Source organism: Panthera pardus, unplaced genomic scaffold (assembly GCF_024362965.1).
Source record: "Panthera pardus isolate Hobbes unplaced genomic scaffold, ASM2436296v1 HiC_scaffold_7, whole genome shotgun sequence".
NCBI classification, from domain to species: Eukaryota; Metazoa; Chordata; class Mammalia; order Carnivora; family Felidae; genus Panthera; species Panthera pardus.
The window spans coordinates 36,889,176-36,916,668 of record NW_026527002.1 but is presented as its reverse complement, the minus strand read 5'-3'; the positions used below and the strand labels follow the sequence as shown (position 1 = coordinate 36,916,668).

The 27,493-nt window shown below is 36.3% G+C and overlaps 1 protein-coding gene across 1 annotated transcript; it reads left to right on the top strand.

The window, feature by feature from the left end:
• Window positions 1-3,429: 3,429 nt before the first annotated feature.
• CALB1 (calbindin 1) lies at window positions 3,430-26,190 on the top strand. The gene is made up of 11 exons (XM_019453422.2): window positions 3,430-3,743; window positions 4,277-4,353; window positions 8,579-8,653; window positions 17,114-17,197; window positions 17,312-17,368; window positions 20,592-20,669; window positions 22,889-22,944; window positions 23,028-23,067; window positions 23,196-23,249; window positions 24,097-24,168; window positions 24,499-26,190. The coding sequence occupies exons 1-11, from the start codon at window positions 3,665-3,667 to the stop codon at window positions 24,610-24,612; spliced, it is 786 nt and encodes a 261-aa protein (XP_019308967.1). The 5' UTR covers window positions 3,430-3,664; the 3' UTR covers window positions 24,613-26,190.
• Window positions 26,191-27,493: the final 1,303 nt, after the last annotated feature.

The window sequence follows — 27,493 nt, the reverse complement described above, 5'->3', positions numbered from 1 at the left end:
AACACAAAGTTTAAAAGCAGTAACATTTATAACTAGTGAGTATAAGTCCTCAGACTTGGTTCATTTGAGTAGGAGTTGCTACAAACTGGGAGGAATGATCTGGAAGTGTGAATCGAAATTTGAAATATGCAGGGTGCCTGGGTGGCTCAGTTGGTGATTTTGATTTCTGCTCAGGTCATGAGATCAAGCCCGGTGTTGAGCTCCACACTGAGCATGGAGCCTGATTAAGAGTCTCCCTCTCCCGCTCTTTCACATCCCACATGCTCCTGCTCTCTCTCTCTCTCTCTCTCCTAAAAAAAAAAATTAAATATGCATACTTCTTCAATAATGTTCCTTTTGGGGACTCTGTCCTGTTGCAATTACAAACAAATGTATCTAAGATAAATGGATAAAGGTGTTTGTCGCAGCATTATTTGTCCCACTAAAAAAAAAAAAACCAGAAATAATATAAATGTCTATAATGATGGCTAATGAAAAAATTACTTATTAAAAAAAGTAGGAATTAGATGCTGATGTTAACATTAGAGGGATTTCCTTGAATTAATCATAAAATTTACAGAGTAATATACAGAATATAGCCTCTTTTCTGTGAAACCAAATAGTGTCACCAATAATAAACCCATGTGTGTGTATTGGCATGTTTGTATAAGCACAGGGCATTTAATATGGATTACTTCAGGGTAGCGGCAGTACTAAATGGTGATTTAAAAGTGGGCTTTAGATCTCCATAATCTACATTAGTTCCCTTAAAAGCCACTGCACATGAACATAAAAACTAAAAAGTGTGCTTGCTATTTGAATACAGCTACAAGAAAATACCCATTCCTTTCTTACCCTCCCACCATGAAATCACCACACCTAAACATTGCCACATGGAAATTCTAAAGTCATCATAACTTCAGAGAAATGAAATGGCAAAGAGATGGCTTTCTCATATACATCTTTTTTTTTAGCTTTTTGTTTTCACCAGTTTGTATTCCCACCAACAATGCAAAAGAGATCCTCTTTCTCCGCATCCTCGCCAACATCTGTTGTTGCCTGAGTTGTTAACGTTAACCATTCTGACAGGTGTGAGGTGGTATCTCATCGTGGTTTTGATTTGTATTTCCCTGATGATGAGTGATGTTGAGCCTTTTTTCATGTGTCGGTTGGCCATCTGGATGTCTTCATACATCTTTTTTTAAAGCCATGTAATATTTTAGCAAATTAAAATGAAAGTCTTAAAAAAAAGTTGTGGTGGAGCTATTTAAGAATTTATACTAGGCTGTGTGTGAGTGTGTGTGTGTGCCCGTGGGCATGTCATGGGGGATGAGAAGTGGGTTTCAGGAAGGAAATTAGATGTAATTAGTGAAAAGCATAGAAATGTTAGTTTTCACTGTCTTGTTTAACTCATGTTCTTTCACTGCCTAATTGTCCTTTTTGTCTCAGAACTGTACCCAGACCCTAGACATTGTTAGTCTTAGGACCAGAAAGGGTCAGGGTGCCTCTTCAAATCATTCCATAGCAAATACTTTCTCACCCTCTTTTCAAAGTTTACCCTCTAGTATTTCCTTCCAAGTTGATATACCATATTTTTCATACAAAGACCCTGCCGCTAATCCAGTGGCAAACAGGACATTTGTTAGAATTCGTTTTCCAGGAGTTATGATGAGCTTGCACCAGCTAATTAGTCTTTCACTCCCATAACTGGTTCGCCATATAACCAGAAGTGCCCATCATGGAACAAAGTTTTCTCTGTGCTTGTTATCTAAGAAAATTTAGATAAATTAAGCTTCAACTCTCACAGGCAGAAAAACAAGGAGGCTTATGCAGACATTAACTTATGCATAATACTTCTATTATATTCATATGTACCGTCATCTGTGTGAATGTGACTGTATCCCTGTAAGTCTAAGTTTCAGGAAGGCAGCCACTATGTCTTTTTATCTCATTACTTTCCAGTGTCTAGCAGAGTGCTTTATGTAATAAGTATCAATAAATATTCTCTGGATGAATACAAATACAAACAACTAAACATTTAATGAATGTCTATTTACTCCATGAACAGTTATTTGCCTCTTGTGTAAAATAAGAATAATAGTATTGCTCTGCATAACAGTCTCAGTCACTAAAAGTGAAAATCAGGTAAGGTAACTGAAATTAAAATAATTTGTGTACTACAAAGTATTACAGAAGAGAGAACTGTATTGAGAAGATTATTGAAAGAGACCAGCTTTCAAATGATGGGTCTCTGGGAAACGGATACACACAAAAAAATTCCATGAGTCTACTACTGGGTAGAGTCATAATCTGAGAAACAAATTTAAGGGTTCTCATAATTACAAGATTAAAAAATAGAGCTTGGTGAATTCACTTTAATTCACTTGAAGTCTATATTTGCTATATTTGGATTTTCTCTTGTTCTTTCATTTTGCTTTTCTACCATTATAAACCCCTTAAGATATATCTTCAGAGGACTTCAAGGTCTCAAAAGATTCAAAACTAAACACTTCAGAAGCATTTATGTAAATAATAAATTATCTACATTTGTTACATAACATGTATTCAGTTAGGTAGTTTTTTCCAACTCTGATGGTCACTTCCAGTTCCTGAAAAACTCTTCAACGAGGATTGCTTCACATAGAGAGAAGAGGTATATGTGTTAAGGCCTCTGAATAGGGCCTTGGCCAGGTCACTAACTCACCTAAGTATGAACTTGGACCAGATTCTTGGTTGTTTTAAGTAAACACTTAACTTTCTCTAACATTTGTATGACTTAAATCCATCACTTTCCAATTATAAGTCTACTTCAAGTTAAAAAACCCCACATAATCCTACTTTATCATGTTGGCAAGTCTTGCTCATAAAAACCATTTTAAGAAACATGCCTATGATGACTCTCCAGCAAAAAAATAGGGTGGTTGATACTAATAAATTAATCGTACACATTAATCAAAGTAATTTAATACTTGCCAAGCTTTCACCTGACTTTGTTTAAACAAATGCTAAAATGTCTTGGAGAAATCTCTCTCCTCTCTCTCTCTCTCTCTCTCTCTCTCTCTCTCTTATTCACACACACACACACACACACACACACACACACACATACATCATTTATATGCTTGTATTCTTTATCAGCTTTCCTTTTGCATCTGAAAATCAAAACCCCTCTCTGTTATTTCACTGTAACATTCAGGAATAAAGATACTTTATGGATTAGGAGAATGTGGGGGCAAATGTGTCTGTTTTCAGCCTCCAGTCTCTGAGCTAAGGATCTCCCACCACCTGCTGCTTCCTACACTCCCAAACTCCTGCTCCAGCTAGCTTTTCTGGGAGGAGAGGAGAAAACTGGAAGGGAGGGGAAGAAGGTTTGTGTGAGCAAGAGGCGGGAATGAGGAATGGGAGGCAGGAGAAGGCGTGGCCCAGCTCGGGCCGTCAGGATAAATACTCAGAACTGGGTGCGGGGTGTTGAGAGAGAACTCCGGAGGAACGCCTGAGCCGAGCAGCACCGAGGACAGCTCCCGGCAGCGCCTGCCCCCGTCTTCCTCCGCAGCCCAGATCTCTTTCACACACACACACTGAGGTTCTTGCTTACCCCATACTCGCACGGACACACACACACACACACTCACACGCACACACGCACACACACACGCATACACGCAGACACATACTCGGCTGTACAATGGCAGAATCCCACCTGCAATCATCCCTGATCACAGCTTCACAGTTTTTCGAGATCTGGCTTCATTTCGACGCAGATGGTGATTATCTTCTCTTTTTAACTGTTTGAAGACCCCTTGTTCCTGCCCTTTTCCACCTTTCCCCCTCCCCTAAGCCTCCTGATCCTATTATCCCTCGTTTCTTTACTTCTTCTCCCACCTCCCTAATCTTGTCTTTCCGGCTGGCTGCCAAACCATCAACTTGAAAGTTTATATATTTTTTTTCTGTTATCCCAAAACCTTAAAGTTTTTTTCCTCTCCAAGAACGTTAATAGTAGAAAATGGGGGGGAGGGGGAAAGGACGAGGAGGAAAAGTGAGAGAGCGAGAAGAGATTGGGGGACACTGCACCCCAAAGTTTGTATGGCTACACTTAACATCCTTACCATCCTCCTTTGCCATTAGTGGGTCTAAACTTTGACACTCAGAGGGCAGGGCTGCCGCCCTTTCAGGGTTAATCAATGTAGAGGCAAGAGAGAGCCTTGCGGGTGGCCAGACAATAGCTGTCATGGAAATTGAAAGGGGATGAAACTCAGAATGAGATGTCTGATACCTGGGTGCCTCTTTGTCTTTGCAGGAAGTGGCTATCTGGAAGGAAAGGAGCTGCAGAACTTGATTCAGGAGCTCCAGCAAGCACGGAAGAAGGCTGGATTGGTAGGTTTAAGTTTGCAACGGAGGAAAAAGACCTTCAACCTTTAATATATAAATATTCTAGAGTTTTCATAATGAGCCACCGAGATCAAGTGGTTTCCAGGGAATGTAGACAGGGGGGATGCAGATTTACTGACTGAGAAAGGAGAGAAAAAGCGCCTTTCCCAATTGTGTAGGGGGGAAGATGAGGTCAGGCTTAGGGGGTGAGGGGTGTTGGAGGGAGAGAAAAAGAAATCCCCTAAAGGGGAAAACAACAACAACAACAACAACCTTACATCTGAAATCAGAGCTTTTAAAATATAGATTCTATACTTGTACGTGCTTTAATAATGCTTAAAAGGAAAATGTGGGTGCATGAGCTCTTTTAACAGATCACCACCTCTTCGATTGAGTTCTATTAGGTCATTTTTAACTTCTCCTTAACTCCGTGAGAGGTGGGGGGTAAAAACACATTTCTGCCCCTTGGTGGTCAGGAAACAGATCTGCAGATTATGGATCTCTTTTTCTATTGCCACTTATTGTTGACGTGGTTGGACAGATAAGAAAATGTTCTGTCTTGATCTTTCTCACTGGGGGAAAGTTGAACAACTTGCAACCTAATAATGAGCAAGAATTTAACAAGAAAGGTATTGATTTGTGTTGAGAGGGAGAAACCCAAAAGTCAGAGATGTAACAAGTAAAACAATTTTAAGAATTTCATGTATTTTTAAAAAGCAAAGTTATATTTTGATGGGAAACAATTAATGGGGTCTTGAAAACAAGCTATATTTGTGATTTAAGCAATAGGTAATTAAGTAAATGACAGTCCTTACTAATTATGAATGACTTACTTTTGGGTATAAATTTACCTGTTAAGAAAAGATGTTGTCAGCATAAAACTAAAATATACCCAGCTTTAGAATACAGAGGAGATGATTATGCAGAGGAAAATAGGATAAGAATTTTACTAATGTACTGGAGTTTATGTAAGACTACATTTCCAAAGACTGTTGGATTTGGGCTAGTTAGATGTTAATGATCTTTGGCTTTTAACTACTGGTTAGAAAGAGATTTTACATTACAGATTAGATACATCCTTTATGTCTTTAGAGGAAAACATAGGTGTATGTGATTCTTTAGCAACTCAACACCTTAAGCACTGATATATAGATAGATAGATAGATAGATAGATAGATAGATAGATATAGATATAGATATAGATATAGATATAGATGCTTATTTATATATCTTATAAATTTATAAATAACTAATAGAATTACCTTTTTTCCTATCTAAATTGAAAATTGTGTGATACACAGCTCTATACAACATATTCAAAAGACTAACAGAGGACTCTAAAATGTATTATAATGTATTGCAGAACTATCAATTGCTAAAGCATGAACCAAATCAACACTCTGGGAATTGTTTTACCCCAATTTAATATTATATGAACCTGAAAGTATAATAGAATGAGATCAAATAAAATAGAAAATGTTTTATATACTCTCTCCACACCCTCCCCTCCTTATATATATTACCATATATAGATTCCTGTAATATTATCACAGCTCTATATATCTTTGACTAATAAAGCAAAAACAATTCCTTCTCTCATTTAAAAATATATGTTTAAAATATCTGATTGGAAAATGTTACTAGCCATAAAATTTTGAATTAAAACATTGTAAAATACCCCAGCAGCTAAATGATTGTATTTTAATTTTTCTAGATATAATTTTAACATTGTGATTTATTTTCAATTTAGAAATTCAAATACTTAGAAACTATAGTTTTTCAGATGTTTCTTTTCCTCTTCTCATTTTAATATTTGCACTTTTTTGGTAAATAAATAACTTCATGCTGGAGTTCTAAAGATTTTAAAGTTTTTTTCTACTGTCCAGTCTCTAATAGAATATTAGAAATTCTATATATTAGATATTAATCCAAACATAACAGACTTGAGCACAGGTACAAGATTATATCAAGTTGCTTAATATTTTGATTATTGAATTTTTTCTGGGTTGTATATATATATAGGCTTTGCATAGTTAAAATCTAAATTGAGATCTAGTTTGAAAGGTTCATGTACTAGACAAATATTTCACTATACTATTGACCCCATTGTAGTAAACCTTTACATATTTCTTCTCTTTTTTTAGGACATAACAACCAACCTTAAGAACCAGGTTTCTTTTCATTTCTGGCCACAGAATAACAAATTCCATTGTATTAATAGAAACATTGTTTGGCTTCTCAGATTAATAACGTGAAATTTTAAAAATTTCACTAATATTAACTGTAAGTGAATATAACATTAATGAAATATAACAACCCAAAATATGTTGGAAAACTACCTTTTGTACTAAACACAGTATTTAGTCTTTAAATTTGCATTAATTTTTATAAAGCTTTATTTTATTGTCATCATCATTACATTTTGCATTTTGTTTAAAACGTAGATTTTTGACATAGTTACAACCCAAGAAGTTCACAAACTAAATGCCAAGTCTGCTAGTTGGGGCATCTGGGTGGCTCAATTGGTTAAGTGTCTAACTTCAGCACAGGTCATGATCTCACAGTTCGTGGGTTTGAGTCCTGCATCAGGCTCTGTGCTGACAGCTCAGAGCCTGGAGCCTGCTTTGGATTCTGTGTCTTCCTCTTTTTCTGCCCCTTCCCTGCTCATGCTCTGTCTCTCTCTCTCTCCCTCCACGCCCCCCTCCTCCGTCTCTCTCTCTCAAAAATAAACATTAAAATAAAAAGTCTGCTAGATAAACTAGTGGTACTATACAATTTTAAGATTTAAAATCAAATGCTTTGGTTTTTGCTTAAGGTATGTGCATAAAATATAACTGACAGTCCCATTGTTACCAAGAGGTAAATGCTTTCATTTTCTTACAGTTGTTGCTGTAATAAAATTTAATAAATGCAAGTTACAATTAATCCACAGAAGAATTTTGTTTTAAAGACTACATTGTAATTAAATTGCTTGATTACTATTTACTACCTCAGTTCTACTAAACATATTCACTTTAATTCAAAAAGGATTCTATAACAACTAATAGTAATAATATTTAGGCTAAATATAACTCTTAAACTGTATTAACCTATCTATCCCTAAAGCAAACTCATGTGATAGATAATACCACCATTTTGTTAGTTACAACAAAAACTGAGACTTTAATATACTTTCCCAAGGACATAGAATAGGACATTAGTAAAGGCTGACCTATTTTAAATAGGCTTCAGTTAATGCAACAGGGCTATTTAAAATGGGCTATGTTGGAGACCCAAGGGTATAAATGCAACTTCCTGAATACTAGTTCTATATTCAGATCACTAGTTTACAGTTCACGGCCCTCTAAGCTGTCAATATGTGAAGAGATTATGTAAGCAATAGAATAGATTAGAAAAAAATAATTCAAATGAGATCCAAGCATTCACTTTGTCACTATTAAACATGTGTTCTTATACTAAAATACATGGGAGAGAAAACATCTCAGAAAAAAATGGAAACAAGGAAGCCCTGGAAAATGCTCCCTAAGTTATTCTTGGAGGCAAAGATCCAAAACATGTAACCAATGGTTTATAATAAGGTCATCAGTATTGTCTGTCTCTAATAAAAGTACAAATTGGTCAAGTCATTTTTTTATCTGACTTATTTTTTTTATTTAATTTTTCAATTTATTTAATCAATAAATGCCACTTCTATGTTGGAAACACAGAAGACACTGGAAACACTGAAGAGTGACAATGTGAGTCACTCTTCAACATTCACATTTTTGCTTGTCCAAACTGAAAATACCTATTATTACTTTCCATGGATAAAACATGTTAAAATAAGGGAAATGTTATAGGGCAATTAGTTGGAGCAATATAAAAGAACGTTTCTTGAAGCAAGCAATGTTTAAAGTACATCAACAGTGATCATTATATTTGAATTCACTAACAGTTATGAACTGAATAAATCTGACTATATTTTCAAAGTATAGCGTATTCTCAAAACTAGTAATAGAAGATAACTCAGTGATTGAATCAGAAGTGATCATGGTAACCCTTTCATTTGAAACCAGTAAATACTGTGTATCAGCTATGTCTTTAATTTTCATGAGAATAGTTCATTGCTATGCATAATTACAAACGGTTTCAATTCCAGGGTTTTTTTTTTTGCATAAATCATTAACACCATCACAAGCATAATTGGTATTTTATTTAAATAAACTTCTTACCTACTTTTATATAATTTTAGGAGTTATCACCGGAGATGAAAACCTTTGTGGATCAATATGGGCAGAGAGAGGATGGAAAAATAGGAATTGTAGAGGTAAGAAACTTATGCATGTTTCGGATCTACTTTTAATAAGTGAGCTTATTGTAGTTGTGACCAACTCAAACATGATGTGGCAACACCAATTTGGAGAGGATTATTTTGCCTAAGTAACATGTTCTTTTCTGTTCAAAACTATGAACTAAAAAACGTCAGAAATGTGGGGCACCTGGGTGCCTCAGTTGATTAAGTGTCTGACTCTTGATTTTGGCTCAGGTCATGATCTCACAGTTGTGGGATCACGCACCACACTCAGCATGGAGCCCACTTGAGATTCTCTCTCTCCCTCTCCCCCTTCCCCCCTTCCCCACTCATACTCTCTCTAAAAATGAAAAAAAAAAAAAATTTAAATGCTCACAAGTGAAAGAGAACCTAGAGTTTGCCTAATCCAGAGCCTAAATTTAATACATTATGAAACCAAGACATGGAGAGGTGAAATGATTTGCCTTCGGCCATGTGCATATTTGCTGGCATCGATACGGTTAGAAGCCCAAGTCCCAGACTTCTGTATGAGTACCTATGCCTTTATGTTACCCTGTTTCACTTGGATAAAACACCAAGTGCATTGTATAATGGTATTTTTATTTAATAGTATAGAATTTTCTATTAAAATATAAAGTGACATATTTGTAATCCCTATGACGATGGCAAAAGCTGCATCCTGGTTCCTGAAATTCTATTCTAGATTGGCAATTGACCTTAATAAAAACACAAGAGGTAAACAAAGTTAGTGAATATTTTATGATGTGTTATAGGCAAGGATTTCCCTTGAGTCTCTAAAAGTATAGCTGTGGGTGTCAAATCTTATCTTCTGACAATGACTATTTCTGTGGGGGACAAATATTTTTTATGAATCAGGGAAGCAAAACTTTGATTATGCCTCGATTCTTCCGCATTCTCAGATTTGTGCAAGAGCTGTTGCTTCACTTACTTGTACTTTTTGAAACTCTGGTGTCCCAGCTACTCTATCTCTGCAACCTCTTAGAGAAATTGAGTGGACAGCTTTATCCAGAAAAATTAATAAGGTCATTTTAAAATATGCCATATCAAAAGTATAATAATATTGTTATAATATTCTTAATAGATTAGGTTGTGATGTACTCTGGCTGCCAACAATATGTAGTTATAATTTACCTTTGATTCAGAGAATTAACCTGGTTTTCAAATACTTGATCATATAGGACATCTTTCATGTCAATGTGAAATACTTATTTTCAAGCAGCTACTACAAACGGAGTTAAGGAAGGACATACTATTATTATCTTTGTAATTAAAATATTTCCCTGGAGTATACACATTCCCCTTTGCCTATGTGTAACTCATTACTATATAAATAGATAAATTAACAGTACTGGGACTTACAGATTGACATAGAGGCCAACTAATCAAGGTATGAAATCATTGAGGACAAGAAAATAACATTTAAATGAACATAAATGATATGAGGCAAATCTATTTAAAACTAGTTGGAAAATCTAAAATCAGTGAAATTATAGATGTGCCTATCTCAGAGTTTGGTACACTTTATCATTCCAGTAGAGGAAGGACCATCATTTTATATTTAACATATTTCACCTTGAAAGATTCCAATGGTCTCAGCTACTTATTTTAATTTCTTCAGTTATAGTAGGTTAAACAGTATTATAAAAAAGCATGGATCCAATTCACATGCATTTTATACTTTTTAAAGGACTAAAATAATCTGTTTTGAATCCAGGTTTTACTATTTATGATACAATCACTTAAGAATTATAATTTGAAGTCCTATTTGAATGAGTGTCCAGGGGTCACTAGCAGATGCATTGTCCTGGAGGTATGAGGAAAGAAATTTCTCTAGAAGTTTGAGATAAGAAACTGTTGTAGAAAGTAGGTTGCATGTGTGAGAAAAGATAGTTAACAGAAGAGGATAAAGTTAAGGAAGGCTGAAATAAAGAATTGAGGAACTTTTATAGCAGTCACAATAATAAAATTTACATTAGTATGACAATATACAATTTCTAAATAAATACATTCTCTCATTTGATCCTCACAACAAAATAAAGTAAGCCTAAATACAATATGAGGGTCTATTTTTATAGTTGGGGAACCTGAGACTTCAATAGAATTTGACTAATGTTAAGGAAAAAATAAGAAATAAATGGGGGAACAGCCAGAACCCAGCCAATTTCTTCTAAACTGGTTGGCCTTTTTTTTTTTAATGAATAAATGATCTGTGCATTTTCTGCATGAAAAGAAAATAGTTTCAATCATCAGTAGGTTGATTTCTTATGGCAAGGCTTTATGTTTAGCCCAATTGAACAGGATGCACAAAGTATAGAGAAGTTACCAGACCAAAGCACTTGAAACATGATTTGGACAAAACTTTCAGATCAGCTGAAGCAGAATAAGAGAAAACTTTCTAATAAATTCTTATGTGTCTCACTTAACATTCCAGGACACAGAATTTTTTGCTGAATGGGACTCCTGGGAATAACTAGCCAAAAATCCTCATTTTAAGGATGAAGAAACTGAAATCCAGAAAGGTTAAATGATGTGTCCAAGGTCCCACTGGCAGGAAGGACAACACCTGCAGAGAAGCCTAGATTGGACTCGGATTTCAGAATTCTTTTCATTAATCTGAGTTATCAGCCATGGTGTAAGAAGAGGGGTGGAGTGGTAATTAGTTGAAAAGAAGAGAATTATAGAATGGAGAACAGAAAGAGTACTCAATGCAGGAGTTCATAGGCACGTTGATTCGGTCTAGGGTGGTTAAGTAGGAGTGAAGAGAGTAAAGAGAGGTTCTGAAAATCATTGGAAAAAAGAAGTTGAAAGTTGCAGATTGCATGTAGAAAACTGGGATGGGAAGGGTAGGGAATGCCTGAATTTATAACATGCCCTCTAGTGTCACTAGGAAGTTGTATAAAATGGAGTTCATCTTTTCTTTTTTCAACTTGACGTATATCACTTGCTAAGAAATCCTACATATAATATGGGACACAAACACACAAATCCTAGCTGGGAAAGGGAAACACCATGTTTTCCAAAATATGGAAAATATCTACCTACTCATATCAAGATACTGTAACTTTGGTGTTCAAACGGAAAAGAAAGTAGATTTGCCTATATATTTAATAGGTGTATTCATGGGCTCATCAAAATCTAATCAAGGTAAGCCAAATGATATTCATGTGGTAGTCTGCTTTCCTGTTGGAAATGGGCTAAAGTCAGTTGGCTTTAAGTGAGATATGTTGCTCAAAAGATCAGAAAATACAGTGATTAATTTTCAAAGTTCTGTCCTGAAGTGCACTGACCTTGCCAACAACGTACTTTTGCTATCTAGAAATATTTAAAATGAAGGGTAATATATAGATATCTTTCCTCTGGACTTTTAAATTTCATGTCTTTAAATAGATTTTAAAATTCACACAAATATAAAGAGATTCCTAATACGAACTGAAAACAGCAGCACTGAAATTCTGAGAAAACTGAACAAATACCATGACAGTCAAAAAATTGTTCTAAATTTATTCAGACTAATAGCTCTATTTCAGAGAAGGCTGATTAAAATAATTAAAACAGGAAGGCTGAATGATTCAGCAGATAACGTGAGCACCAGAGAAGAAATTTCTAGTAAGCATAGATATTTCCCTTAGATAGATATCAAATATGTAAGCTTTTCACCTGATCCCTTGGGCAACATGTGAGAATCTACCACCCTCTCCAGTTTTATTCTATCTATTTGTCCAGGTCAGTACATCCACTGAAAAAAATAGATCTAAAAGCTATTTTAATCCTAAAACTGTAACAACCCTCCGAGGGAAGCAGACACTTCTGTAGACTTTCTTTCCCTCTTTTCTTCCACAGTGGGATTTGAGCATATGAGTTTAGCTCTAGTGAATGTAATTTTTCATGGCAGACTACTTTTCCACCTCAGAATTTGGGGAAATGATGGACAATGAAATCAGATTAAAAACTTCCCTCTGGCTGCATGTTTTTAAATGATTAGGAAAACGTTTTTGATTGAAGATTTTAATGGAGGGTGATGAAGGTTACAGACGAGGACCTAAAAGTGAAGAAAGTCAGACTATCTGATTTCAAACCTGGCTCAAACTATAAACTGTCTGATAGCAGTTCATTTATCCATTCTGCCTCTGTTTCCTTGTCTGTAAACAGGGATGGTATAGGAGGACCAACATCAAATTTGATAAAGCATGTCAAACAAATGGATCAACCCCGGCACACTGTAAAAGCCCAATAAATATATTTGCTAGAATATATTTTTTTAAAAAAACTAAAAATCTACACCATTCTGAATGCCAACCCTTTTTCCCACTTCTTATATAATTTTTCATATTCTAATTGTTAAACTCAACTTGTCTTAAATTTATATGAGATTATTTGCCTTCCAAATTTCCTGGAGTCACTTAATTGCCTAGGAAAAATACTTCTCTGGTTCCCAAATGAAAGAAGTGAATGCTTTGTTAATATGTGCTGAAGGAGGTTAACATGTACCATGAATGTCTTCAAGAGTTAAGAATTATGCCTCATATGTGCTTTGACTTATTTAGCTTGGGCATTAGGTTTCTAGTAAAAATTGCCCTTCGTATGTACTCTCCTTGCACCTAATACTTACCTTTATCACTATATCTACTTTTCTGAAATTGTAGGGAAAATGTTTGAAATTATCTGCCTCCCTATAAGGTTCTTACCAGCAGTGACTATGAATCCCCAGCATCCAGTGCAGTGCCTAATAGGTTCTGAATCACAGCTACATGAGCTATAGCAAGGACTTTCAACCTACTTCAAAATGTAAGGCAGGAGTTCTACATAATACCTAGGAATAAAAGAAAGATGAAAAAAAAAAACAAAAAAAAAAAAACCCTGTGACATGTTCAGTTCTCTGGGAAGCAGATCTAAGTTGAAAATTAGCAGTTTAAGGAAGTTTATTCAGAAATGCTCTTGGGACCAATACCTATTGAAAGGAAATGAAAAGAACAGGACTGGGCAGAGAGAGACTAGGGGCTGTGATACAGTCTCAACGGAGGCTTTAGCTGATGCTACAGTGGGCTCTAAAGCTGGGATGGCCAGTCTCAAGTTGTGTGACAGGGCTGTGGTTTTTGTTTTGTTTTGTTTTTTATCTCCACGTGGATCACTCTTGGGACACTGGCTCCTTGGGAAGGCAGTTCTCTTCAGCCTAGATAATCTCCCAAAGTCAACCCCAAAGACTCTCTCAAAGTAACACTGTCAGGACCTAAAGGGAGCTCTGGGTGGAATACCACAATATCCATCCCAATCTCTATCCATAATTCAGTAATAAGTTGTTTGAATTATCTCTAAAGGAAATCTCTATTTATATACAGCCTTTGCTGACAGTAGACCATAGTCAATTGCCTTCATTCATAGGTTTAGTAAGATATTTACTGAAATGTTTGCAGGTTCTGGGCAGAGAAACAGTAAATAAGACACAGACACTATCCTCATATATAGTCTGCATTTATATCTAGGAGAGACAGGCAAACACACTTTTCCTTCCCAACTCTCAGTGACAAGTAACCAGTTCTCACAACTGAAGCTTTGAGGGTTTCTGGTCACAACTGTCTGCCTTCTATTCGTTCCCCTGCAGTTATTCTTCGCTCTCTTTTCCAACCCACAACAGAGTTTTGAGAGTTCATAAAAAAGCAGGCAGGTAGCCCAAGAATTAAGAAATTAGCAAAAACCTTGGAACAGGCAGGACCGAATACTTGCATGGACCGCAGAGACTTAGCAAATCTGAGAATAAAGCAGCCTTACTTGACACCTTCAATAAAAGGCCTCTCACACTTTGTAGATACGCTCTTAGACACCAGAGTTGGAGAGCTACTGCACCCAGCTCTGAAATTTGAACATTGATGCACAGTGTGTTGATGGAAACATCAATAGCAGGACCATTACATTGTGAAACACACCTTTAAAAAAAGATGATTTCTTTGTGTTCACTATACCTACGTCCTATTCACATTTATTCCGATGTCAATCTGTTTTATAAATTTTTTAATGTTTATTTTTGAGAGAGAGAGAGAGAGAGAGAGAACAAGTGGGGGAGGGACAGAGAAAGAGGAAGACACAGAATCCAAAACAGACTCCAGGCTCTGAGCTGTCAGCACAGAGCCTGATGTAGGGTTCAAACCATGCACCTTAAGATCATGACCTGAGCCGAAGTCGGACTCTTAGCTGATCGAGCTACCCAGACTCACCTCATTGTGTCTCTTTTAATGGCTAGCTTGTCTTATTATAATCATTTACATGTTTAAGACTCCTTTTTAATGTCTATAAAGTGGGATGGCTCTATATTCAGTTTAACATTAATAGTTCAAATTAATAGATTGAATATGTCAAATGTAGTTTCAATCTATATTTTTGTAAATAATGAAACCATGTAGGACCAAAATGGCATGGCAAAAGAAACATACATTTATACTAGACATGGAGAACAATTTTTACCATCTCTATATTTGACATTCTAGAGACATCTAAACTTAATGCAAGTTATATGAACTTTAATTTTCAAAACAAAGATGGTTAAAATTCTCCCTTACTTTACATTTTGTAATTGCTTGCTAGTTCATTCTTTTATTTTTTTCTGTTTTCATGAATTTGGAGGATTTTAATAAGTGTAATTTTTTCAGAAAAATTATTTTGTGTTCAAAATACTGAGTTATTAAAATACAAGCAATATAGAAAATTACAATGGAGACAGTAAAAATGAATACTATAAGTCATGTTAAGTAGGTATGTTTAATGAAGTGAAATTATCAACCAATCCACAAGCATTTATGTCAGGCATAAAGCATGGCTGAGCACACTCTGGGCATTCAGCAGATGAAGACGAAGAGCGGCCTCTGCCCTCCTGAAATGGATGGTCCGACAACCTACAAAGTGGTATCTGACAAGTTACATACCAATAAATAGGAGAATTGCTACTTGCTATTTCCTATTCCCTAAATGAATGCTTATGTTAATATACAACTATACTAGTGACCTTTGTTTCAAAATAAGAAACGTTTTCTGACTGAGTCATATTAATATCCTAGTAAGATATTTGGGTCTGTTCTTAGTTTCACTTCCATATGTAGTGTCTACAAACTGAATGGATCTGGTTTGAGGTATCATTTTAAAGACCCAAAAACAAGTGAAAGGACATATTATATGGGCATAAAAAAGCAGAGGTTACTTGCATATAAGTTGGAATGATATGTTTTCTATTAAATTTTATTTTTTAATACCCCTCAGCAGATGAAACTTTTTAAAGGAGGGGGTGGGGAGCTAGTCTTTCCTATAATTTAGTAGAAATTTTGGAACTTATACTGAACTTAAGTTGATCCATACCATAGGTTCTTGGGCTAAAATCCAGGGATGAGCATCCATGCCTGAATTTCAAGTGAATCATCAACTTCTGGAAATCAGATGAAATATAGTTTGTGTAGGTTCATTCTTTAATGGTGAAGATATGGTGATTCTACAAGATTCTCAAAGTCCTTTTGAACCCAGTACATTTAAGAGATGTTGGTTTCTACTTCAATTCCTTATTGTAGTGATGAGAGTACTAAGTTCCAGAGGTGGCTGAGGGAGTTGCTGGGGACCACAGCTAATTAGCAGCTGAGCCAAGAATAGAACCCATGCCTGCAGTGAGGCCATCAATCCAGCTCCCACCCTCCCTGCACACAATAGATAGATTACAATCATCTTAAAATGGGATCTGGAGCCCTTTTATCTTCCAAAAAAAAGGAGGGGAGCAAGAGAACTGAAGTTATGAAATGAGATCTAAAGAGACAGGTCATAGTGTTGAAATGGAGATCATAAACCCGGGCCCTGGATTCCAACAGTGGGCACCCTCTTGGATGAAACCAACAGTTTAAGAACAGATTTTCCCTCTTTCTGTTTAGTTCCACTGTTCATCTTGAGTTGTCTTCCCACCTCTCTTTCCACTGCCTTACAAGTATCTTTAGTGTATCTTCCTCGCATCTCTAGGCTTTCTCCTCAGACCCGGGAATTCATTGCTTCCCTTTCTTCCTTTCCACTACATTCACATTTCTCATAGTTTCTTTCCTTCTACATGACATGTACGTCCCCACATTGACATGTATGTACCCCACATTATATGCACCCTGAGAGGAACAAGACTGCTCTGTGGCACAGAAGAGGTGAAGGCCGGGATGAATCTGCTCAGATGAGGAGTGGTCCAACCAGTCCTAACTGAGCTTTCCGGGCACACGAGGACCAGCCAGCCAGCCAGCCAGGCAAGGCCACCCAAGCATTGGAAAAGACACCGGCTCTGTGTAGGAACAAAGTATCAGCAAGGGAAGGTCATTCCTAACGTTTTTCCTCTCCCGGCTTTCTAAGCAATAAAACTGCTTCGAATAAATATGTTCAAAAAGAACTAAGCAGGAAGTAATGACAGAGGCTTGCTTTCTTTACAACAACTTTTCACAACTTTTTCAGTTGGCTCACGTGTTACCGACAGAAGAGAACTTCCTGCTGCTCTTCCGATGCCAGCAGCTGAAGTCCTGTGAGGAATTCATGAAGGTAAAACAGAGCCCTGTCAATGAGGGAGGTCTTCAGAAAGCTACTTAACGCAGGAAAATGGTGGCTTTTTTTTTTTTAATGTGTTTGGTTTTCCTTATCCCAAATTACTTACAGACATGGAGAAAGTATGATACTGATCACAGCGGCTTCATAGAAACGGAGGAGCTTAAGGTAAGCAAATAAATACGTGTGCTAAGCTTTCTTTTTCCTTTTAAATACAGTTATGAACTCTGTAACATTTTAAAAAGCCTCCCACGAAAGCAACTAACTGTTGAGCAACGGCACACTTTCCCCCACTCTTCCACATTGTTAATGAAGTACCAGATGAAACAAGAGACTTCAAGTACGTCTTCAGTTCTATTCAGCAATGCAAAAGAAATTAGCATTTTCTGTGGTGCAAACAAATTGTTATACTAGATAGTCAGATATAACAGGATACTAAGCCAAAGAAGACACTCCTTTTCATTGAAATTTGCCATTTTATTTTACGAATTAAACAACTAATATAAAGAGATTTCTCTCTCAAGAGAAAGAGGGACAAGTATTGGACACCTACTATATGTTATGCACATTCTTTTACCTAATCTCCACCTGAGTTCTGAAGTTAGTACTACGCTCCTGAGGAAAGAGATAAAGAGAAGTTTAGTGATGCGCTAAGGCGACACTGAATGAAGACACAGGGCTGCAGTGTTTAAACCCAGACTCCTCTGCCTCCAAGTTCCCTCGACATTCCATACCACCTTCTGCCTCTCAACAAGAACGACAGAGTCCTCGCACGATCCCACTTCTGAAAAGTTGCAACTTTGAAAGTGAATTTAGGAACTTACCTCTCACAAACGTACAGAGGAGCTGGTGGGGGAGGAAGAAGATACAAAGGAGAAGGCAAAGTGGTCTAGAAATCAAGTTATTCTGTCTGATTTTTCATCTTTCAAATGGGGGTAATAATACCTTCCTCTCAGATTTATCGTGAAGCTCAAGTAAAATTCTGTGCATGAAAGATTTTGTGACACTCACGAGGCAGAATAAATTACATTATTCACGAACTCAGTAGTTCAGGAACTCAGTAATTTACTAGTCTTTCAGAAGTATGGCAACATCTTTCTCTCATTTCCTCAAATCGTCCCCAAGACTTCTCAGTCCAGAAGACCCTATTTTGTCTATCTGCAGGAAATAGAATAACTAAAAGGGAGGCAAATTGATACTTACTGAGCACCTATGTGGTGCTCAGTACTATGTGGCTGGTAGAGTACTAGGGGCTTGAAATGAATTTTGACATTTAATCCTCACAGAAAACTTGCAAGGCAGGTATTATCATTCCCACCACGCAGAGAAGGTGAAATTTACAGAGATTGGATAATTTTTCAAAGTTACCTAGCTGCTTACGAAAAGAATCTAGACGATCTGACAATGTTAATGATGTTTTTTTCCCCCTACAACACCACATACTTCCAAGCTTCAGGCATCAAGAGCTACCTCTCCTGTTGTCCTGTGTGGAGATAGGAATATCAAATACCATTTCCTCATCATGGTTTAACACGGTTTAAGTCACATACAGTTTTTTTTTTTAAGTTTTTTATTTTTGTTTATTCTGAGATGGGAGGAGGGGCAGAGAGAGAGAATTCCAAGCAGGTTCCACAAGGACAGCACAGAGCCTGACATGGGGCTTGAACTCACAAACCGTGAGACCATGGCCTGAGCCAAAATCAAGAGACGCTTAACTGACTGAGCCATCCAGAGGCCCCATTCACATACAGTTTTAGAGATGGAACTAGGATGTTTGTACCACTGTAAAATTGCTAAAACACATTCAACAGCAGCTTCTTGGAAATATAAACATTTTAAATGTGAAAACAAGGTCTTTTACACAAACTTGCAACACAACAACCTAGAGCTCACAAGGTGACAGTTAAACTTGTGTTTTTATTCTACAGGACCAAAAAAATAATCGTTTTCAAGTTCATAATGAAAACCTTAGCTCATTTCCAATACTGACCTTCTTTGTTCTACATTTTATTCTCAGAAAGAGATTCTAAATAGAAGTCCTCCTCTCTGGGGAATTTTAAAGATAAGTTGGCATTCTTTTTTAATGGATCTTTCAAGAAAGCTAATTTTAAGATCCATAATAGAGTAAAACATCACTTGCTCTCAGACACGACTTTGAATCTCAGCGTCCCGAGGTTTCTCCCAGGCTATTTTTGTGACCACCATTTTAGTCTCTGATGAGGCTTTTTAACCCAATTAATCTCTGACAAAAGGCTCATAAGGCTCAAAAATAAAATTCACCCCCAATAGATAACTTTGAATTTTCCATGCTTCACTTTGGCTTTGAAGTGCAATGCTTGAAATGAAAATAAATTTAATCAAACAAAGAAAAAGGTCTCCTTTCTCAGAAAGAATGAAGTTAAATCAGCCCAGCAGAACTGGTACATTTGGGAAACAGAAAAACCACTACAGAACCAAAGATACCCAATCCTTCAATAATATCCAAGCATAGTATTTGCTCAGTTTTCCATAACTGCTTTAATTCATTTTCTGAAAATAATAAAGAAGTTGCAAATGAACAGCACTAGACAAAATGATTATCATATGCCTGAGTGCTAACACTTTTATGTGGCTTTCATAAAGCTTTTTATTTCTTTTTTTTTTTTTAAAGTAAACTCACTCCTAAACTCCAACTGTCAAATTAATAATCATCTTTTTTCATCCTTCCCACAATAATCTCTATTTTAATATGATTCATATATCCTTCAAGGATTAGATAATATCATCTGTGGCCAGCTGTTTTAGTCTGAACAACCAGCTGAAGCATTCTCTCCAAGGTGCTTGGGACAGCATCAAGCCTAAAAGTTAACTGACTGGCCCTTCAGTGAAACAAGCTTCCTAGTGGTCAAAAGCTGATGTGAAAATACAGCTTGCAAGGAAAGAAAGTCCACTAGAAATTAGAGGTAGTTCTCCATCTGGCTCACTAAGAATTTTCACTCATGTTACAAAGGCATAGAGAGGGGCCCTTGTGTTTCTTAGAAAAGTCATACGCGCCTTTGTGAAGATAACATTATGTAGAAATGCATCCATTGGGCTGGTTGGTGTACAAGCTTGTACTCAGATTCCTACACAGTGCACAACCCAGATACTCATTTAACTGAAGTCACAAAAGCAGTGCAACACAGACTATAACACATAAGGCAGATATACCTGTCAAAGGCAGCGGCATCATTGGAATGCTACGTGAACCGTGTAGAATAATGTCCCTTCTAAGGTCTTCTCCTCACCCAGTTCTACCCTCAAAAAGAGGCCTTCTTTGCATTCTTGGGATGTTCCATTTCAGGGCGGCCTGAAATGAAAGCAGACTGTAGGTTACTGATGACATTTATCTGAGCGTTCTTTGTCTTAACAGAACTTTCTAAAGGACCTGCTGGAAAAAGCAAACAAGACTGTTGATGATACAAAACTAGCTGAGTATACAGACCTGATGGTAAGACTGATCTTGGAGAGACTGTAGCCCAGTGTCTATGAAATATTACTATGTTCTTGTTAATTCCCAAGGCTATGGAGGATACATGAAATAAACCATGGTATGGGCATCACTTGCACACAGGTATCATTTCACTTGAAAAGTGAAATACTTCAGGATGTTTACACCTTGTGAGGCTGAGTGAGAGCTGTTATCTTTGGCTTTAACATAAGTAATCAACACGAGTATTTCTTTTCTTGTGGAACTGGGTAATTTTTATCTATAAAACATCATTTTTCTTACAAAGCCAGTGTAACTATATCACCAAACTTTGAGTGAGGCATTCCAAATGTACCCTGATGCTATGATAAATAGTATAACCAAGACCTCTTATAGAATACTGATAATAGAGCCAAGAAAATTGCTTTACACATAAGCCCTTAATGATTTAGGAATGAACACATTTATGAAGTTCTAGGTAGAATAATCCAGTGCCCATGAAGGTCATTAATTTCAAGTGGGTAGTTTCTTCATTTTGACTCACAGAATTAAGACTATGAAGAAAATTCTTTGCCAAACTGATTAAACTATGGACCACTATTTTGGCAACATTTTAATTAGTTTTTGAAATTCAGGCAAAATTTTAAATTATCCATATCAGTACATATATGTGGTTTAAGTACTGTAAATGTACAGTAAATTCTTACAGTTTTAAAATAAAAACCCATAAAATATAAGTGTATATTATAAAAATTATGTTATATTAGGTTGATAAAGGGGTTAGACTTTTTAGTTACCCTGGAAAGTCATCTTATAAAAGGTTTGATTATATTTGATGTAATTGAGGCTTACTTTCAGCCCATCCTACTTTGATGTAGGGAAAAGAAAAACACTAGAACTTTACTGTTGTCTTATTCACTATACAGTGAGATTATGGAGTGAGACTAATCTTTAATTTCAAAACGATTAAAAATTTTCATTGCAAGGAAGTATCCTTTTCTATCTACTTGTCATAGCATTAGCATACAAATGTGTCACAGTGGACAGATCTGAATAACTTCTGGAAATGGACAATAACCTACATTTATTAGTTTTCTGTTTTGTGCCAGTCTTATGGGATGTCTATTTAAAGTAAAGACTCCTTCCAGGTGGAAATTTGAAGCAGTCTTTTAAAAACCACTCAGATGGGAGTTTCCCCCCTGTTGGATTGGCCTGGCGTATCTGATTCAATGTCATAAACCAGTTCAAATCTGAGAGGCAAATTAATCAAGAACTAATTAAAATTTAAATATATATGTTGAGAAATATTCCCCTATGGACACTAAATTGTGTGATCAAGTCCAATGTCTTGGTAGACAGTTTGACAATATTAGGACTCATGGTCAATAGATTGTAAAATGTGTCAGTATCGGACCCTGAAAAAAAATCTGCCTCCTACAAGGAATGTTAGAACATCTGAAACCATAGACTCTTCTTTTTCTCCCTAAAGAGACTTCACTAAACCTATATCCATTATGACCCTGGTAACATTCCTTTCTTTAAAAACAAAAGTGTTGCTTTTTCACATGTGTAATGTGCAAACTTTATATATTTTAACACATTTCATCTATAATCCTTCCATGTAATATAGTACAGCAGTAGTTGCTACTTTCTAAAAACATGAATGTTTCCTGAATAAGGGTAGGAGTGTATTTATATATCTGGACGTGTCTTGGTGTATGATGTACCTGTAGTGCAATGAGGAGGTAGCTAGTATCCGAGGGTAAATAAAACAATTGAAAATGATGCAAAAACTCTATTCTCTAAGAATTTATTCATTCTTCTTCAATAGAAGTCTATTGCTTCTGTCTGTAAGTTTATGCTCTAAAAGAAGGAAACAAATATTTATTCTCATATCATTCTTTGGAGAGTTTTAGGGTGTGCTATATATTGCCAGACACATTCTCTCTCACATCTTGATACGTACACATACTTGCAAGAAAAATAAATGATGGTATTCTAGAATCTAGCTAAGATCACTATTGCTCTGTTTGACTATTCTACATTGTCCTGATATACTCTGGCAATTGACACAACTTACAGAACTAAAAATTTACTCAAAGCTTAATAAAAGCTAGTTTCTAGAATTTTGCTGCCTGTATAAGTAATTGATAACTCACAGTGCTTTACTTTTAATTTTCTTCTCCTTCCTGCAATAAATCATTCTTCAATGGCTACAACAATAATATTCTGTCTTTCAGCTGAAATTATTTGATTCGAATAATGATGGGAAGCTGGAATTAACTGAGATGGCCAGGTGAGTTTAGGAAATACATGGATATTATAATAAGTTGATCCTTGTCCGGAAAATCTCATCTATTAATATTTCTCTCTCAAAAGGTTACTACCAGTACAGGAGAATTTTCTTCTGAAATTTCAGGTATTTCTCTTTTCCCTGCTGTAAATATTATTTTCCTTGGAAAGTTAGACTGTGGGAGATTTGCCAAGGGAAACACAATGAAATACAATAGTAGCATTTTAACCTTTTCTCTCTTCTCTATCACCCAGGGAGTCAAAATGTGTGGGAAAGAGTTCAACAAAGCTTTTGAGTTATATGATCAGGTAAAAGTTCATTTTTATCTATAATTTGATTGTTTAGGAGAGTTTGGAAAATGCTCACTTCAGTGAAAACAAATCTCTCAAACTAAAGGTCCATATTAAAAGTAACAGGAGCTATTAAAATTACTCAGCCAATTCATTCTTGTCACAGGAAATGTATTATGGTATGTCCCAATCAGACGAATCTGGATTCCAATCCCATGCTGTAATTTATCTATTTTGAGGCTTTAAATAAGACACCAAACTCCTCTCGACCTCAGTTTCCTCATTTGTAAACAGGAGATAATAATACCCACTTTACAGGGTGGAATGAGGATTAAGTTAGTTGAAAACATCCAGCAAAATCCTCCCCACCATGTGATAGATGGTGACATCATGCACATGAGGAAAGTTTGTTAGTAATGTCAATAGTTGACGTCCTTTATTTTCTTCTAATTTCTCTACTTCTGGACCAAATCTGACCTCTTGGGCTCTAGCATAGCTCTGCCACTACCTGCTGTGACATCAGGCTAGTCACATAGCCTCCCCAGGCCTCAGGGTCCTCATTCACATGAACGTATTTATGACCACTTAATTACTTCAACAGGAGGTGATATTGTTAACATAAGATGAAATGTTAAATCTGAAAGTGCTTTGAAAAGTTCAAAGTGTTTTATAAATGTAAGGTGTTGAATGAGAGGCAATTCACATGTATTTTGGACCTCGGGAGCAATTAAGCATCTTGAGGGTCGGACATGAAGACATTGGAATATCTGCCAGTGAGATTTCTGAGGATTTCGATTGTTTCTGTTTATTACATCCCCCGTTATTGCTCAGTTGGTTGTATACTGGTTTTTTTCTGCTCCCTCAGGACGGCAATGGGTACATAGATGAAAATGAACTGGATGCTCTACTGAAGGATCTGTGTGAGAAGAATAAACAGGTAATTTTGTTACCATGCCACTTACTTTTTAGGCAGACTATAAGGATCCATCCACCACACATCCATTTTTGGAAGTCTACTTTAAAGATTTATACAGCAGCAGCAGTAGAATTCAATTCTTAACCTGATTTGGCACTGGCCTAAATCAGTGTAACTGTGATAAATATATTTTAAAACAACCTTGTGATTATTCACTTTAGTGTAAGATTTCAATCCAGCTCTTAATGGATTGATGTAGCAAGCAGTTTTCATCCTATGTTTTATCACTTGACAGTGGTTAATTAACTTCCATATTTAACTGGATAACAATGCCATCTATGTTCTATACAGGACCTGGATATTAATAATATTCCAACATACAAGAAGAGCATAATGGCTTTATCAGATGGAGGAAAGCTGTACCGAACGGATCTTGCTCTCATTCTCTGTGCTGGAGACAACTAGAGTTAATGACCATGACCACTTACTAGCGATACATTGTATCTAAAAAATAACTGTGCACTATAAGGGAGTAGGCTGTATTTTCTTTTGTATCTGTAAATTTAACTGCATATAGCTAATTACCCAGGATGTGTGGCACTTTCTTTTCAGCTTGTTTCTACACTGTTTGTAATGTACAGTTTTTGTAACTACATGATTGGAAAAGAACGTCTTAGGCTCAGGCCAGCCAATACACCCAACTGGGAACAAAAAATAACCGAACACATTCTTGCTGTCACAAATATAGTTGGACATGATTTCCCTAAAAATTCCACTAGGATTAATCTCTAAAATTCTAGTCTCTGATGTGTAAATGCACATGTGTCACTGAATAGGAGAATTATACCTAACAAGTTACCGCTTCAGACAATCATAGGTCTGTCCCACAAGATAGTTTTAAGCTGTATTTCCAATTATTAGGAGGAATGTGCTTTTGCATCTAAAATACCAAAATATCAATCAATAGTTAGTTATTTGTGGCTCTATGAGGTTAACAGTCTCACTAGACAAGACTTAGTTAATCAATCAACAACACGTCTACTGCTTGAATCCATACCAAGCTATTGGTTCAAGTTAATTTGATGACAAGGAAGAGTAGCGCCAGATGAAACATAAATCTGTCTGATTCTACATCTGTATTTCCAACAAGCCTACTGTCAGAGAGTGTGACCTTAATCCATTTTCTAAACTGTTTTCACGTGTTGCAAATTATAATTATTCTAGTCAACTGCTGTTTTTATGTCATATTGTGTGATCTCTGATTAAATTATATATGCCGAGTATCCTGGTGTCTACTTTGCATACTTCCTGGATTTTCTTTTCATGTAGGACTGTCCATTTCCACCAAGGGTGTCTGCTGCCTCTGAAAATATTTTTTTCTAGCTATAACAACTCTATTTTTTACTACATAATTAACTTTTAATGTTAAATTCATAGCACCCTGATTGTTGAATGTTATATCATCAAAATTTTGTGTATTCTGTGAATTCTATATATTTCATATTGAGATCAGCACTCAAAATAGTTCTATTTCTATCTGCAAATAGTTTCAAATGAGTTAAAAATAACATCTGAAGAGAAATACTAATGTAATCATTTATCATACTTAGCAAGGGAGATTCTAAAATGTTCTTTTGACCTACATCCAAGTCAGTTTCATATATTTGTAGCTAGAATATCCTATACTGGTTATACCTGACATGTAATGGTTGGTGACTTCGGATTCTTTGATTGTGAAGCACAGAGCTAAGAGTTATGTGTCTTTATGAAATTTACAAAGTTACCACCAAAGAATTAATGGTTCTAGATCAGTTTAAATGTCCCCAATTCTATAAATTCAGCACTACTTTTCTCAATTCATAGAAATCACGACAAAATAAAAGTGAAGTATCTCTTTCCCTCAAGGATGAACAGAAAATAGATCTGTCAAAAAATAAAATTTATCAAAATGATGTATTAGATTGGCTTTGCTTCTAGTGTGTAAATGGAAGCACTGACCTTAGGTTGAATTTAACGACTAAGAATAAAGAGGAAAATAACTCATTGCTTGTATTTTTGCTTCTTCCTCAAAAAGTCAGTGGACATGTAACTGGTAATCAATCCAGGTGGAAATGTAGGATGCTCAAGTTATTATGGCCTAAGAAATCTAAATAAATGTAGATCTGCCTGCCTCAGTGAATCATTGTATGTCTTATGAAGAGAAGCCTCCAACAATCAGATTTACAAACAAAGAAATCCCCCAAAATCCAAATATTTGAAGTTTTTTGCCCAACTGACATAATCAAATAGTTCTTTGTGAAAGATTTTTTCCAAAGGAATAGGAATATACAGAATTTCTTACATTCATCTGTTCGTGACAGATGAAAATAGCTGTTAATTACAAAGTATATACCAAAATGAGGGCAGGCTTGGCACTCTTACCATTGTAGCATTGAAAAAGAAAATAAGGGGTGCCTGGGTGGCTCAGTCGGTTAAGCGTCGGACTTCAGCTCAGGTCATGATCTCACTGTTTGTGAGTTCGAGACCCACATCAGGCTCTGTGCTGACAGCTCAGAGCCTGGAGCCTGCATTGGATTCTGTGTCTCCCTCTCTCTCTGCCCCTCCCCTACTCACGCTCTCTCTCATCCTCTCTCTCAAAAATAAATACATATAATTTTTTTAAAAGGAAAACAACAGCGATAAAAGTCTGATATCTGGGGTCACTTCCTAGAAAACCCATAGGAATAATGGTCATGAATCTAGCACTTGGCCTATCATGGTGAACTTGAACTCCTGAGCTCTATCAGGGAAAGAAATTCTTACAGCTCAGCTAAATCAGTCACACTTCCTTCTAAGTGATGGGCCTGCCTCCTGGAGCAGAAAACAGAAGAGAGTAAAGGAATCTGACAGGGCAGATGTAAGGTAGCTTATGCACACCTACCTCAGATTACAAACAAAATTCATTCCAGGTACATTATCAATCCAAGTGCAAAAGGTATACAGACAACAATGTGTTAGAGTATCTTCCATCCCTCATGCATGGAAAGATTCCTTAACAACCAATTATGAAAAAACATTGAGTAATTGGACCCTATTAACCTTAAGAACTCTATTGCCCCCCCCCTCAAAAAAAAAGTCACTGTTAAGAGAGTAAAAAAAATCAAACATCAGAGTGTGAGAAGATATTTGGGTTGGCTCAAAATCTTGGGAGCTTTCCAGGTGAAATCTGAAATTCTTCCCCATACACGGAGGGCAGGGAGAGACTGAAGAAAGAAACAGGATTCCAAATTATAGGTGGCAGAGTAATAAACAAGGGAACTTACTCAGGAGGCTTGTCTTGAATAACCCCAGGACGGATAAAATGGAT